The 14,494-nt window shown below is 51.1% G+C and overlaps 1 protein-coding gene across 3 annotated transcripts in view; it reads left to right on the top strand.

The window, feature by feature from the left end:
- The first annotated feature begins 2,723 nt into the window (after positions 1–2,723).
- LRRC20 (leucine rich repeat containing 20) overlaps positions 2,724–14,494 on the top strand; it is a 70,457-nt gene continuing 58,686 nt past the window's right edge. The window contains exons 1-3 of one of the 3 annotated variants that reach the window (XM_027530668.1): positions 2,730–2,811; positions 5,535–5,620; positions 7,704–7,848. In XM_027530668.1, coding sequence (XP_027386469.1) covers positions 7,767–7,848 — 82 coding nt within the window. In that variant the 5' untranslated portion in view covers positions 2,730–2,811; positions 5,535–5,620; positions 7,704–7,766. Of the gene's footprint in view, positions 2,812–5,534; positions 5,621–7,703; positions 7,849–14,494 lie in introns of all 3 variants that reach the window. The other 2 variants (XM_027530667.1, XM_027530669.1) reach the window with 2 other exon arrangements.

The following is a 14,494-nucleotide window of genomic DNA, read 5'->3' as shown; positions in this document are numbered from 1 at the left end:
TTACGTTAGTCCGTTTTCAGCTCTTACTCTTCTGCCCATACAATCAGTCTCCTACAGATGTTTTGTTCCCCCTCTCTTGCTTAATTGTACTCTGAAAATGATTGCTTTCTAGCCAAAGTTGTCCTATGTACCTAATGTTTACTTCTTGAAGACAACACTCCCTAACACTCCTTTTCTTTGTGAGTATTCTTCATGCCAGAAGGAAGGTCACACAATGATGACCTCAAGGACCACCAGAACCTGTTCTGGAACCACCTGCCGCCAGCCCTAATGATCTCAATGTCTCTAGGAGGAAAGAAGAATGCAAGACTACATCAGTCCCGATCCTTATCGACAGCCTGTTTTCCACTCTGAAGCTACAAGACCATTTCCTGTTTCCCAGGAAGTAAGGCACAATCTTGAGGGCCTTAGCCTGCTGTGGCCCCCTCTGCCTGACAAAATAATAAAGCTACTCTTTTCTGCTCCTCCAAAGTTCAGTCTCCACTTTTCTATTCGGCACCAGTGAACAGAGGCCAAGTTTTTGGCAACTGTATATAGAAGTTGGCCAGAAATGTCAGGCTGGTTTTAACTGAAACAGGAGAAGCAGAGTCTGCTTTGTCTAGGGTAGTGAGAATCTTGGCTTGGGCAGATGGGACTTGATCTGTTTGCTATTTATATCTGGTTCCTGGCATGTGTATAGCAGGGATGATGATGAGGGTGGGGAGAGGCCTTTGTAATCTTCCCAGGAAGGCACAAGGAGTCAGAAAACCTGGCTGCTGGCCACCCTCCCTGCAACCTCACCCCATGAGTGGCAATCTCTTGAGGGAAGAGTCTGTGTTTGATTCACATTGGTCCACCCTATGACACAGGGCCTTGCATACACTAGGCATTCAGTTTTGCAAGACTTTTTCACAGGTGTTTCTCATTCCCTTCCCTTTATTCCTACTCACCCACTGAATTAGTTTCCCATGGCTGTTGTAAGAAATTGACACAAGCTAGGTAGTTTAATAATGGAGAAGGCAATGGCAGCCCACTACTCCAGTACTCTTGCCTGGAAAATCCCATGGACAGAGGAGCCTGGTAGGCTGCAGTCCATGGAGTCGCTCAGAGTTGGACACGACTTAGCGACTTCACTTTCACGCATTAGAGAAGGAGATGGCAACCCACTCCAGTGTTCTTGCCTGGAGAATCCCAGGGACGGGGGAGCCTGGTGGGCTGCCGTCTATGGGGTCGCACAGAGTTGGACACGACTGAAGCGACTTAGCAGCAGCAGCAGCAGCAGGTAGTTTAATATGAGAGAAACTTATTCTCACAGTTCTGAAAACTAGAAGTCTGAAATCAAGGTGTCAGCAGAATTGGTTCCTTTATGGAGGCTCTGAGGGAGCACCCGTTCCTTGATTCTTCTTAGTTTCCCATCCTTGTCCACAATCCTTGGAATTCCTTGGCTTGTAGACACATCATTCTACCCTGCCTCCATCTTCACAAGGCCTTATGTGTCTATGAGTCTTTGTGTTTCTTCTCTTCTTATAAGGACATCAGTCACGCCCTATGCCAGTATGATCTCATCTTAACTAGTTATACCTGCAATGACCTTATTTCCAAATCAGGCCACATTCTCAGGTACTGGGAGTTAAGAATTCAACATATATATATATATATATATTTTTTTTTTTTTTGGTTGTGGGGAGATGCAATTTAACTGATAACATCCACCGAGACCCAGGTGAATGTGTATTCCTCCTCTAACTGCCCCAATCCCCAGGGGCAGAATTAAACATTATTCTTCAGGGTTCCCACATATTTGCACACACGCTTGTTTATTGGAGGGTTTGACTTTGACCACCATTGCTGGTTGAGTTCAGGGCCTCATCTCTTTGGTCCTCTCCACTGTGCCTAGAAAAAAATATATGGGAAGGGACTTCCCTGGTGGGCCAGTGGTTAAGAATCTGTTTTGCAAAGCAGGGGAGGTGGGTTTGATGCCTGGTCCGGTAACTTAAGATCCCACGTGTGGTGGGGCAACTACTGAGTCTGTGCCCCCACGATGAAAGATCCTGGGTGAAGCGAGGAAGATCCCTCCAGCCCCAGTAAGACCTGATGCAGCCAGGTCTTGGTTTACCTTCAAAAAAAAAAAAAAAGAATCTATGGGAAATCCTCTGTAAACTTAGGTCACTTAGGTTTATGAAGCAGCCACCGTTCCCTGAGCCATCATGCCTGGCACCCCACTAAACTTTTCATGTGTTAATCCTCACAATGACCTGTGAAGTAGATATTTATACATTTTAATTTCTATTTTATAGAGAAGAACATTGGGATCTAGAGGGGAGAAATAACTTAGCAGTAGCCAGAATTAATTGCCTCTAAAAACCTGCATGGGCGCCTTGAGGCATTACGAGAAAAGCTTCCTTGTCCCCATCTCCCTGATCTGGCTAGTTCAACTCTGCTCCCTTGAGAAAAACAAATCCGGACACTCAGTCTTATTGATCCTGGAAACTGTTGCGCATTCGGTTCTACGGCCATCCAGAGCGTTTTTGCTCCAGAAGTCGAACACAAAGCGGATCCACCCTGCGGACACGAGCGCGCGGGCAGCCTTTCCCGGCGCACCGCTGCCGGGCGCGGCGTGGGGAACGGCACACTGATTGGTTGCACAAGACAGCCTGCTCCCGCCTCGCGGCCGCGCCTGCCACAGCTATTGGCCAAGCGGCCGCGCGCTCAGAGCCCGCAGCCCCTCGAGCCCCTCCCGGCCGGTTTCAGCTAGCCGCTGTTGCATGGGGCGCCGCCGGCGGCCGAGGGAGCGTGACTGCGCTGCGCAGGGCGCTAGGAGGCATTGTCGCCGTAAGTGGAGCGGAGATCGGCCCGGAATCGGGCACCACTTTCGTGCCCCGCAAAGTAAACGTAGTCTGAGGCTAAGCGCTGGAGGGGCTGGGGGAGAGAGGGAGAGAAATGTCCTTGTTTCTGAAGAGTACCCTCCCCTCCCCCAAGTCACCCGGTGGAAGGAGCATTGGTGCACCAGTTGTGACTTCTGCAGTGCCAAGGGGCCCGGCGCCAGGCCGCTTCTGGCTTGCAGACTGCGGCTGGACCGCAGCTGGCTCGGGGGAGCCGGCGCCGCGGTACCAGGAAATAGGGAGCCTGGGGAATCCGTTCCAAGAGGGCCTCCGTTCCCCGTGGGAGGCACCCCTGTTCGAAGAGGCTATTGTAAATTTCGTTCTCAAGCCACACTTTCAGGATTTGCTTCCGCTCTGGGGAACTGCCTGTCTCAGAGCGTGCTTCTCGGCCTCGGGGTACCGCGGGAGTCCCCGGCCCTAGGCGATCACCAGCGTTCTACCCCTCTGCTGGCTTTATTCTTTCCAGTCCCCGCCTGCCGAACGAGCGGAGGGCCGGCGACGAGGAGCCATTGGCTGCGGGCGCCGGGGGGTGGGGAAGACGGTGAGGCGGGCCCCTAGAGCGAGGCTTGGGGACCCTGCCCTGGCCACCGCGCTCAGTCCTGGGAGGTGCGGCCCGAGGACTCTTAGATGCCCACACTGAAGCGTGCACCGGGATCGGCGAACTCCGTGGCTCAAAAACAGGGCGGCCAGCCCGTCGCGTTCTCGCCCCAGCGGGCTTCTTCCCTTGGGTGGAGAAATGGGTCAACTCTGTCTGGCCTCGACAGACAGAGGCGCGCTCCCCCGGGCCTTCGGGTCTACTTGGGTCCAATCCAGCCGAATGCTTCTCACTTCTCCAGTGGCTCCTTAACTTGGCGAGGTCCAGAGGACCCGCTGCAGCCAGCGGTGGGGGGAGCTTGCACACATGGCGCAAGAGGCTCCAGTTGCCCTTCGGGGCGGCTGCCAGGCTCTAAAGTTCCCAAGTGACCACACCAGTAACTAAATATAGGAGCAGCTGGTGCGCACGGGGTGTTGCAGCAGCTCCTTAGCACAGATCTCGGGGCTTCAGATAAGGTAGAATTCTCATTGATGAGGGCAGGAGCCCTGTCGGAGGGCTGTGGTCAGTGTTTAAGCAAAAATCATCTCTCCTAGCATGATCTTCCTTTCATGGAACTGAATGAGAATGGGCAGCCAGAGTGGTGGTGCTGACACGAAGATTTTGGTTGACTCAAATTGTTTGTTTAGTCAGAGGCCCCTCACATTCTAGGGCAGCTCTGCCTAAGGGGCTTCACACTTAGTGAAGAGTGGGCTCATACCTCTCTCCATCACTCATGTGTAACTCAGACAATTCTCTATTTTTCTTTAAAACAATTTAAAACCAAAAAGAAAAGAAGTGCAATTTGGTGTATTCCACCCACAGCCCCCCAACCCCTGGCCCAAGCCCCTTTCTCTGTCTGCTCCCGTTATATGCTCAATAAATTCTTGCTACTTTTTGGTCAAAGAGGTCCAGTGTTGGGTTGGTGCTGAAAGGAGCTGACAGTGAAGTTGGGCAGCCTTGTAGGATCGCTTTTGGGGGCACACTCTAGACTCTCATCATCTCAAGTTTGTTCTTCCTTCAATTCTGGGGCCCTCCTATCCCATCTTGGGCCTCATATGCATGTGGTCCTGTCACCCTCCGGTCTCAGCCCTGCCTATGCCAAAGAGTAACAGGCCTTGGTCACCTGACTTACAAGGGGGACTGTCAGCTGGACTTTATAAGGAATTCTCCCTTGGTGGAGGGGTGGTTTTGGGTGAAGGAAGCGTGGTTTCCTACCCAGAGAGTGGAGTGGTGATTTTAGGCAGTTGGAACCTCTTGGGAGTCTAGGGCATATCTGTGCTGTATGCAGAGCATCCTCTGGAATGTAAGGGCCCTCTTCTAGTCATTTGCTTTGACAGCCAGATTTTACAGGCTCTTCCTGTTCCTGCTTTGAGGTCCAATCTCTGACCCATATTATAGGATGTCTGAGCTTGCCACCACCTGGTGAGGTTTTTAATTTGACTAGTTTTTAATCAATGGGTTCTGACTCTAAGGCGCTACTGCTCCCACCTGGTGGCAGCTGATAGAAATTACAGGTATAGTGCCTGATTGAAAGTAGTCAGTAGTCAACCTAGCCAGTCCCACCAGGATTAGCACAGACCCTGGGTAAACTTGGAGATTTACCTTCCCTTTACCTTCTTTTGTGAGGCCAGGGTTGCCTTAGTGATGTTCCTTAGAAAAGCCTTCCTCATCAGAATCATAAGTCAGAGCTCTTTCTTATATTTCCTTCCTCTCTGTGCTTTTGCCCTGTACCTTGTGTATGTTAGTCGCTCAGTGGTGGAGTTGCTTTTTGTGACCCCTTAGACTGTAGCCCACCAGGCTCCTCCATCCATGGGATTTTCCAGGCAAAAATACTGGAGTGAGTTGCCATTTCTTTCTCCAGGGGATCTTCCTGACCCAGAGATTGAACCCAGGTCTCCCGCATTGCAGGCAGACTCTTTACCATCTGAGCTACCAGGGAAGCCCTAATCTATGCTCAATACATGTTTGTGATTATTGATGACGAATACTGGAGATGAGTAAAGAAGGGAGAATGGTATGTAGGAAGAAGCCTAGTCTGGGAGTTAGGAGATTTTTTTTGTTTCTGTCTAGCTGATTTACCTCTCTTCTTGGGTCCTCAGGATTCTCATTCATAAAGGCATTCAACTTAGTCCACAAGTTTCCAGCAGCATTGCTGTGAGTCAGGCTTAGGAGGATGGTCTTAAAGGTAGGAGGGGGAAGGTGTTGAGTTCAGTTTGCCGTAGTCTGAACTATTCCCTACTGTTCTACCCTGGCACATCTTATGCAAATTGCCTACCTGGCCTTGTTATGACTCATGACCCTTCTATTTAGACGGTATCTTTGTTGTAAGAGTCGGTTGACTTGTATTTAGATTTGAAACCCAAATGATGTCTGTTTATTGATGTCACCATTGGGGGATACCAACTGAGCATTTTTTCAGTATGTGGTATAAAGTGCAGGGGGAAAGCACAGTATATATCTGCTCCCTGTCTTAAGTTGCCTGCAGGCCAAATGGGGGGACAAGTATGTATATCTTTAAAAGCTCATAAATAACCCAGGTTTGTGCTAAGTCTTTTAAGTGCTACTGAAACTCAGGGAGGAGAGAGTGCTGAGGGTTGGGGCAATCTGGGAGGATTTCCTGGAGATGAAGCGATGAGAAGTTCTACTCATTCCTTAAAGATGAGTTCCACTGACTTGTTTGTTCAGAGTCATATGGATATTTAACTGGGATTAGGTGCTGGTGTCATGTCTGCATGTGTCCTGCTTCATCCTTTCAGCTAGCATTTAGGAAGTAACTTACGTGTCCTGAGCCCTGATCTAGAAAGGTATGTATTTTTTGTTCAGTCCTCATTTGAACCCAGGGTGGTAGGTATTACTAGAGCTCTTACTCAGATGAAGAAACTGGGGCTTGGAGTAGTTAAGAATCTTTCCCAAGGCTTCTCAACTAAGAAACGCCAGAGCTGGGCATTAGGCCTGTGTGTATCCTTGGCGAGATGCAAGCACACACTGAGCTCATCACTGACTCTCCCTGAGCAGCTGAGTGGGCTTGACTGGGCCTCCCTGTCCATTTGAGCTCATGTGGACTTTTCCTTTGTATCTGTTGGCAGCTCTGAGCAGGACCCTCACCCCCTTCTCTCTGCCCTTCACATTGTCCTATCTTTGACTCTCAGATGTGTTCATTAGAGCTCCTTGAGCTGTCTGTGGATCTGGGATTGGGAGTCAGGAGCAAAAAAGGGCAGTGACCTTGGCCTCAAATTCATTTTCTCCATGAGGTGCTGCTTCTGGCCATGTAGGTGACTTTTGTAAGGAAGAGAGCACTGGATATGGACTTCAGTTAGATTATTGCCATCTACTTACTTTGTTTGACTTTGGCCAGGTTCCTTGAGTCCTTCTCTCTGCCTCAGTTTCCTTCTCTGTAATAAAAAGGAGTTGGAGGCATTTTCTGAGTCCCTTATGTCTTCATTTTGATTATGTCCTCATCTTTTTTTTTTTTTTTGGCTCTGCCACACAGCATGGGGGATCTTAATTCCCAGACCAGGGATCAAACCCACACCCACTGCAGTGGAAGCATGGTGTATTAACTACTGGACCACCAGGGAAATCCCATCCTCACCCTTCTTTAAGCCTCTTCTCTCCAGTGATCCAGTCTCCTTTCTCTCATTTTCCTGCCCCTACTTTCTTTTCCCCTGGGGTCTTGCCGATAAACTCAGCATCAGGGTGACAATTAGGTCTGTGACTAAAACTGTAACCTTCCCTCCTTACTGTCTCATGGGGGAGGGAATTCTTAGAGACCACCCACTCTCCAAACGGTGAGGTCTGACCCAGCAGAGATTTTGTGTCCCCATTTCCCGGTCGCGGAAGGAGCCTGGCAAAGGTGATTGAGGAGAACTGGGAGCTGGAGAAGTGGACAGGGCTTTGAGGCTGTGGGATGGAGGGACAGGTGTCTCTCCGTGCACCTGGCTGCACCCTGCCTCCTCCCCGCTGCCCTGCCAGTTCAGTGAGTCACAGGCCAGCATACACCAGAGTCCTCACACCTGCCTGGACACGAGTTGAGGTCTTGGCGAGGTCACACATATTAACCCTCCAAGGAAGTTGGTTGGGCTGGGCTGATGGGTGGATTAGCGGCTCTGAAGGCCAAGCCTGATGTCGCCTGGGCTCTGGGCCCCTCAGGAGGAGGTGAGTGGCCTGGGGCCCTCCCTGTAGACTTCCTGGGTCCCCGGGGAAGGCAGGTCAAGGGTGGGTCCTTGGCTGATTGCGGATGGGCACTTCATGGCCCTGTGTCTTCCCAGGCGCAGGTTCCTTTGTGAGCAGCAGACCAGCCTGGTGGCTGGCGACAGAATACCCGCGTCTGCATGCTGAGGAAGATGGGTGAGGCCGTGGCCAGAGTTGCAAGGAAGGTCAACGAGACCGTGGAGAGTGGCTCCGACACCCTGGGTGAGTGAGGGCATGGCTTTTCCAGCTGCAGGGCCCTCTCTCCGTGGTTTATTTAATCAGGCTGGAAATGAGATAGAAGGGGAAGGTGAAAGACACCGAATCAGTATGCACCCTTCGGCATAAAGGGCAGTGTTCCATGGACTTTATTGTAGTTGTGCTCAGTTTGTATATATGGGGTCCCAGCATAAGACATGTTTCTTGGTATGGGTCATAATCAAAGAGGTTTGGAATGCCCTGAGTAGGGGTGTCATCTGCTGGGAGCCTGTCTGCTTCCTCAGACTATTGACAGCTGCAAATATGTATGTGCCCTTGGACCAGGTGATGGTAGACAACGCTCCAAGTAGCCCCAGGACGTGCACAGGTGCCTCATGAGTGTGACCTTGCTGAATCTTCACAGCCTCCCCGTGATGGATGTTACCCACCAGGCATGACTAGCCACAGATTTCAGATGAGGAGATGGAGGGGGGAAGGACAAGTGGGCTTTTTCCAGGTCACCCAGCCAAGAGGCCCCTTTTCACTCCACTTTTTTAATTGAATCATGTCATATATTGTTGAACTGGTCATAGCATTTTAGCCCATGTAGCTACCCTAGGGCTGTAAGCATATAGACAAACCATCCCATTTAGTTGAATTCAGTAGACATTTATTGGGGATTCTCTGGTGGCTCAGATGGTAAAGAATCTGCCTGTAATGCAGGAGACTTAGGTTTGATCCCTGGGTCAGGAAGACCCCCTGGAGAAGGGAATGGCAATCTACTCCAGTACTCTTGGCTGGAGAATCCCATGGACAGAGGAGCCTGGTGGGCTACAGTCCATGGTGTTGCGAAGAGTCGGACACGACTGAGTGACTAACACATTCACTTTCAGATATTTATTTATTTTCCACCATATATAAGAGTGTGTGTGTGTGATCTGTGTGTGTGACCCTCTGGGACGTAAGTGCCCGCTTAGAGTCACAGGTGTGTGGCAGGAACACAGAGGAGGTGAGTGTAGACCTGCCCAGGGGATGATTGTACAAGTAGTTGGATTGGGATTTGATTTGGGCCTTTGGCACACAGAGAGGAATTTCACCAGCAGGTAGGCATGTGTGTTCTTGTGTCTGTCTGTCTGTGTCACGGAGGAGCATTTCCAAGAGAGTTACTGCCTGAGAGATTGGGAAGGTGGAGTGTTTCTGCTAGCAGCCTTTGGCCGGGTGTCTCTGAGGGTCTTAGGGCAGGGGGTGGTGGCCCAGAAAGTAGAGGGATACTCAGCCTTCAAGATGTGCTTGGTCACCACCTCCCCAGGAAGCCCTCAGCCCTACCTGATCCACCCCTTGCTCCCTTCCTCCTCTGGAGCACTCATTCAGTGTCCCTGGAGGGCAGAGATCCTGTGTCTTTTGTCCCCCACCTGCCAAGAGCCAGAGCAGTGTCTAGCACTTTGTAAGCACATAGTGGTGTTGGCTGAACTGAACAATAGTGAGAGAAACATCTCCGCCAGCAAACAGACTTGAAGATAGCCATTGGCTTTTTAAAAAAAATATTCACTTATTATTAAAGTTTATTTATGTATTTGTTTATTTGGCTGTGTCAGCTTTTAGTTGGGATCTTCGGTCTTCACTGTGGCATGTGGATTCATGTGGCATGTGGGATATAGCTCAGTGACCAGGGATCAAACCCAGGCCCCTGGCATAGGGCGTGTGGAGTCTTAGCCCCTGGACTGCCTTTGGTTTGGGAGGGAGGCCTGGCAGAGAGCCGCGTGGGGTGGGGGAGGGGAGAGCTTTTGCGTGGGGAGGTGAGGGCTGTGGGCCGTCAGGAGAGGAACTCTGGAATCCTGTGCTGGTCACTCATGTGGTTGCACTTACCTGAGTGCTCAAGGCTCTCCTGCACTGATACGGCCTGGGTTTGAACCCCCGCTCTGCCACCCACTAGCCTGCTCCCTTAGCAGATTGCTTTACCTCTTGGAGCCTTGGTTTCCTCATCTATAAAATGGGGGTGGTAATTGCACCTCCCTCATTAAGGTGGTAGGAGCAGTTATTAAATGCCAGGCATCGCTGTCAGCACTTTACTGGTTTTGACTCACTTAATTCTCACAACTGTAAGCCAGAGCTGATATTAATATCCCCATTTTACAGATGAAGAAACTGGAGCGTGGAACTTTTTAATGCAGTGTTTCTAAATGTTCTGTAGCACTAGGGTATTTACCTTGTCTCCTCTGCTGTATTTCTTTTGAAGTAGGAGTTTTGGGACTTCCCTGGTGGTCCAGTTATTAAGACTGTCTTCCAAAAAAGGGGGTGTGGGTTCAATTCCTTGTTGGGGAACTAAGATCCCACATGCCAAAAAGGTGAAAAAAAGAAATGAAGTAGGAGCTTCCTCTGTTTAACATGCTGGAGCTGAGGCTGGGGGTGTGAATGACCTGCTAGTGACACAGCTGTTTAGAGCTGGAGCCAGGCTCAGCACAGCTCTGAGTAGCTCAGCCCTGCCTTTCCTGTGCACCCCCGCTGCCCCCATTGTGGGGAGGGGCGGCTAGGAAGAGGAGAGCTTGAAGACCCAAGTAACCCTCCTCCCTCCTTAGGCTGCCTCTCCTCTCACACTGTTTTGGAAACACAGTCAGCCGACCTTGTCCTTTGAAAGGAGGAAAATAATGAGAGTCTAATATCTGCATGGCCATTTAAGATGTCTTAGGTGGTAAGGAGTAAGGGGCTGCCCCCATGGGCTATACCTGCTTATGTGCAAAGCGTGGACCCCACTCTAGAGCTTTCACAGTGGAATCTCAGAAGGTGGGCTTGGTGCCCTACATGTTAACATAAACTCTGTATGATTCTTCCCTGCCTTGAATTTTGGGAACCACTGGCATAATATTTACGATCTGGAACTTTCTTTTCCTGGCGTGTTGTAGGGGACTGGCTGGAGGTTGGAAGTATTATCTGGGTAGGTCTCTAGATATGTGTGTGTGTGTATGTGTGTGTGTGTGTGTGTGTGTGTGTGTGTGTGTGAGACAGAGAGTGAATATGAACATGGAATTGATCCATCTCCAGGGAACTGAGGGGCTAGGCTGGCTTCTGTGAGATAACCAAGTGAGGAGACCAAGACCCTTCTCCCCCTTCCCCTCCAGCCCTCCCTCTCTCCTCCCAGGCTCACTCACACTTGCGCCACTTTTCTCCTGTCTCACCAGCAGATGGCACCCTTTTACCAGCCAACCTGGTGACAGGCCGCTGAGCCCGGGACTTGGCCAGGCTGTCTCTGGGTGTGAGCGCCTGGTGAGCGCCGCCCAGGCCAGCTCACACTCTGTGTCTCCAGTCCTAGCTGACTCCGTGGCCAGCTGATTTGGCAGCTCCTTTCTTGAGCAAGGGTGCTGGGGAAGTGCAGTGTCAGGAAGCACTCCGTACGTACTCACTAGATCGGAATAACATCTTCCTTTGGGTCAGACACTGCCACCGGCTCCTTTGTCAACACACAACGAGCACGTACTATATGTGCCTTCCCCGGAGGACTCAAGTGCCCCAGAAGTGCCCAGTCAAGAGGAGGAGGCAGACACACACACACACACCCCCGCCCCGAGGGAGGGGGGCAGCCGGGGTTTGTGGTGGGAGCAGTCTGTCTTGCCCCAGGAGGGGCTTATGGGACACCTAGAGCCCAGGAGGCTGGTGCTGTTCGTGGGGGAGGGGGGTGTGTTTTGTGTTTCGCTGCTGTGTCACCTGGCCTGGAGAGTCCTGAGGGTCAGCTCTGAAGGCGTGGAGTGGGGAGCCGGCTTTCACAGGGCAGCCCTCAGCCTGGCCGGGACTGCCTGTCTGTTTATCATGAAGGCTGGAAGCTTCAAACCTGCCATCCTCTACTTCTTGCCTCTCAGCTGGGGAAGCAGGCTGGCGGGGGGTGGGGGTGTTTGCCAGGGGAGGAGGGCATAGCCCCTGTTTCTCTCCCCTCTCTCTTTCCTAGACAATGTGATGTGAGGGGTGACCCGAAGCCTTCTGCCTAAAACTCCCCCTCTAGACTTGATCTCTCTGGACAGGGGGTCCTGGGAGGCTGAGAACTGGCCTTGATCCTCCCCTCCCCTTTACACCCCTGAGCAGGGGGCTTTTCTCCCTTCAGGGCTCAGCACTTATTTGAAATGAAGGCTTTATATCCCTCAGTGGGTGTTTCTCAGTCTCGGCACTGTAGACTCTGGGGGCTGCATGATTCTTGGTGGGGGGCTGACCTGTGCATTGTAGGGTGTTCCGCAGCTTTCCTGGTCTCTACCCACTGTATGCTAGCAGTCCCCTCTGCTGCTCCCCCCAAGTTGTGACAGCCGTGTCTCCAGGCCCTACCAAGTGTCCCCTGGCAGCAGAACTCCACTCCACTGAGTACCACTGCTCTAGGAGCTCATGCATGTAAGTTGTTGAGCCTGATGGCCCGTACAGTCAGCTCTGCTGTGGCAGGACTGGAACCAAGTGGAGTGTGGTTGGTGAGCTGAGAAGAAGATGGGAGCTCTGTTTTATGGGAAGGGCTCTGATCCAGAAATCAGGAAGCTGGGGTTCTGGATCTCACCCTAACCCCAACTATGGGCCAGTCTCCTGTCTGTAAAGGTGAGGCTCCAGCCCTGAGCTTTTGTAATTCTCTCTCTTTTAAACCCTCATTGGCTTCCACGTGCACAGAGAGTAAAACCCAAGCTGGTACTTCAAACCTGGGGGTGACTGACACCTGCCAATTTCTCCCACTGCACTTTGGGCCCCTCAGGATTCCTCTCATTATATCCGGCAAGATTGGCCACCTTTCAGTTCCTTGAACTGCTAAACTCCTTCCAGCCTCAGGGTCTTTGTACATGCTGCTTTCTTTGTTGGGATGCTGTTTCTTGTTCTTCATGGCTGGGCCCTTCTCATACCTTAAGGTTCAAACTAAATGTTTCTTGTTTAGAGAGGTCACCCTGGCTTTCTTTTCTAAGTGGCCTTCACCCAATCATTTTTCTTAAAAAAAAAAAAAGCTGTGAAAAGGTATACACAAGTAGCGAAGTTCATAAGATCATATATGCTTAGTTTAGCAGACATTTATAAATCCATACTCATGTAACTGCCACCCAAGTCTAGACATGGAATATTGCCAGACCTCCAGAAGGCCCTCCCACCTGAGAGGTAACCAGTCTCCCAACTGTTGTGATGAGCTTTCCCTTCCTTTCTTTAGTTTGATCTCACTCTTGAGTTTTTGGCCCTTGGGTTCTGGAGAGAGCAGGATGTGGGTGCCGGTGGGGGGCGGGATCAGGGGCTCTTGTGTCAACAGGATGTGCTAGTGCTGAGAAAGGGGTGGAGGTGAGACCCTGCTGGGGAGTTGCTGTGTGAGGGTATCATTCAGGGGTAAATAATCAGTATGGAAAGGAAGGCCAGTAGAGCTTTCAGAGCGCTTACGGGTTTCATTGGCACTGCATTGGCACAAGGCAGAAGCCTGTGGTGCAGAAATGCAGGGCCTGGGCCTGGGCTGCCCTTCTCATTTCAGAGACGATTGAGTGACGTCAGGCCAGCCCAGCATGCCTGTGGCATTTTGGCTGCTTCTGAACTGACCCAGAGAGGTGGACAGAGAGGGCCATGTCCAGGTGGGCAGGACTGAGCCCACTGTTCAGGCGAGGAGGGGCTCGGGTAGGGGTTTCTGGCTATCCTTTTGCACCATGCCACGGTCTGGCATTGCCTATGTGTTCAGATTGGCATGGACTCATTGGGGGCCTTTCTGGAGCTCCAGCCTTGCGTATAAAAGGGGCTGTGGAGGGAAAGAAACAGCTTAGTCTTGGAAGGCAGCTCTTAAGATGGAGAGAGAAATGTGTTCTGTGGCTCCAGCCTGGGTGTTTGCACTCTGAGAAATACTTTAAAAACTGTATATGTTTAACTTGGTGGAGGGGAGGGGATGGGCTTCCCTGCTGGCTCAGACGGTAAAGAATTCTGCCTGCAATTCAGGAGACATGAGTTTGATCCCTGAGTCAGGAAAATCCCCTGGAGGAAGGCTTGGCAGCCCACACCAGTATTCTTGCCTGGAGAATCCCATGGGCAGAGGAGCCTGACAGGTGATAGTTCATGGGGTTGCAAAAGAGTTGGACACAACTGAGTGACTAACACTTTCACTTCACTTAAGAGGGGTGGGAGGAAGGCTCAAGAAGGAGAGATATATATGTATACACACAGCTGATTCACACTGTACAGCAGAAACTAACACAGCATTGTAAAGCAATTATACTCCAGTTTAAAAAATCTATGTATGTTTAACTAAAACAATAAGTATGACATGTATCTAGTGCGCAAAGCACAAGGCCCAAAGAGTAAACAGAGAGAATAGGCTTCTTCCCATCCTGTGCTCTGGTCTGCAGGTCCCCCAGCACAGCGTCTTGTGGAGCTAGAGGGACTGTTATGATGTTACCCTGGCTGGCTCTAGAGCTAGAGATGAGGATGGGTCCTGAGGTTGTTTCAGTGTATAGCAGTGGTGGGACAGGATCCCAAAGCCCTTTAGTTGTGGCTCAAGTCTCTCTACTGGGGGGTCCCAGAGTCCCCATCTCAGGGGAAGCAGCTCTAATGGCCAGAGCCCCACCCCTTCCCTCCCAGCTGTGCTGTAGACCTCAGACTTCTAGAAGGAGGGAGAATAAGGATTGCGGGGGGTGGGGGTCTGTGGTGGACATTCTCAAGCATAGCCCACCTGTTCCTTGAGTCCCTGTTTGCTGTG

The sequence above is a fragment of the Bos indicus x Bos taurus genome, chromosome 28 (assembly GCF_003369695.1).
Source record: "Bos indicus x Bos taurus breed Angus x Brahman F1 hybrid chromosome 28, Bos_hybrid_MaternalHap_v2.0, whole genome shotgun sequence".
Lineage (NCBI taxonomy): Eukaryota > Metazoa > Chordata > Mammalia > Artiodactyla > Bovidae > Bos > Bos indicus x Bos taurus.
This window is presented reverse-complemented; position numbering and strand designations above follow the sequence as displayed.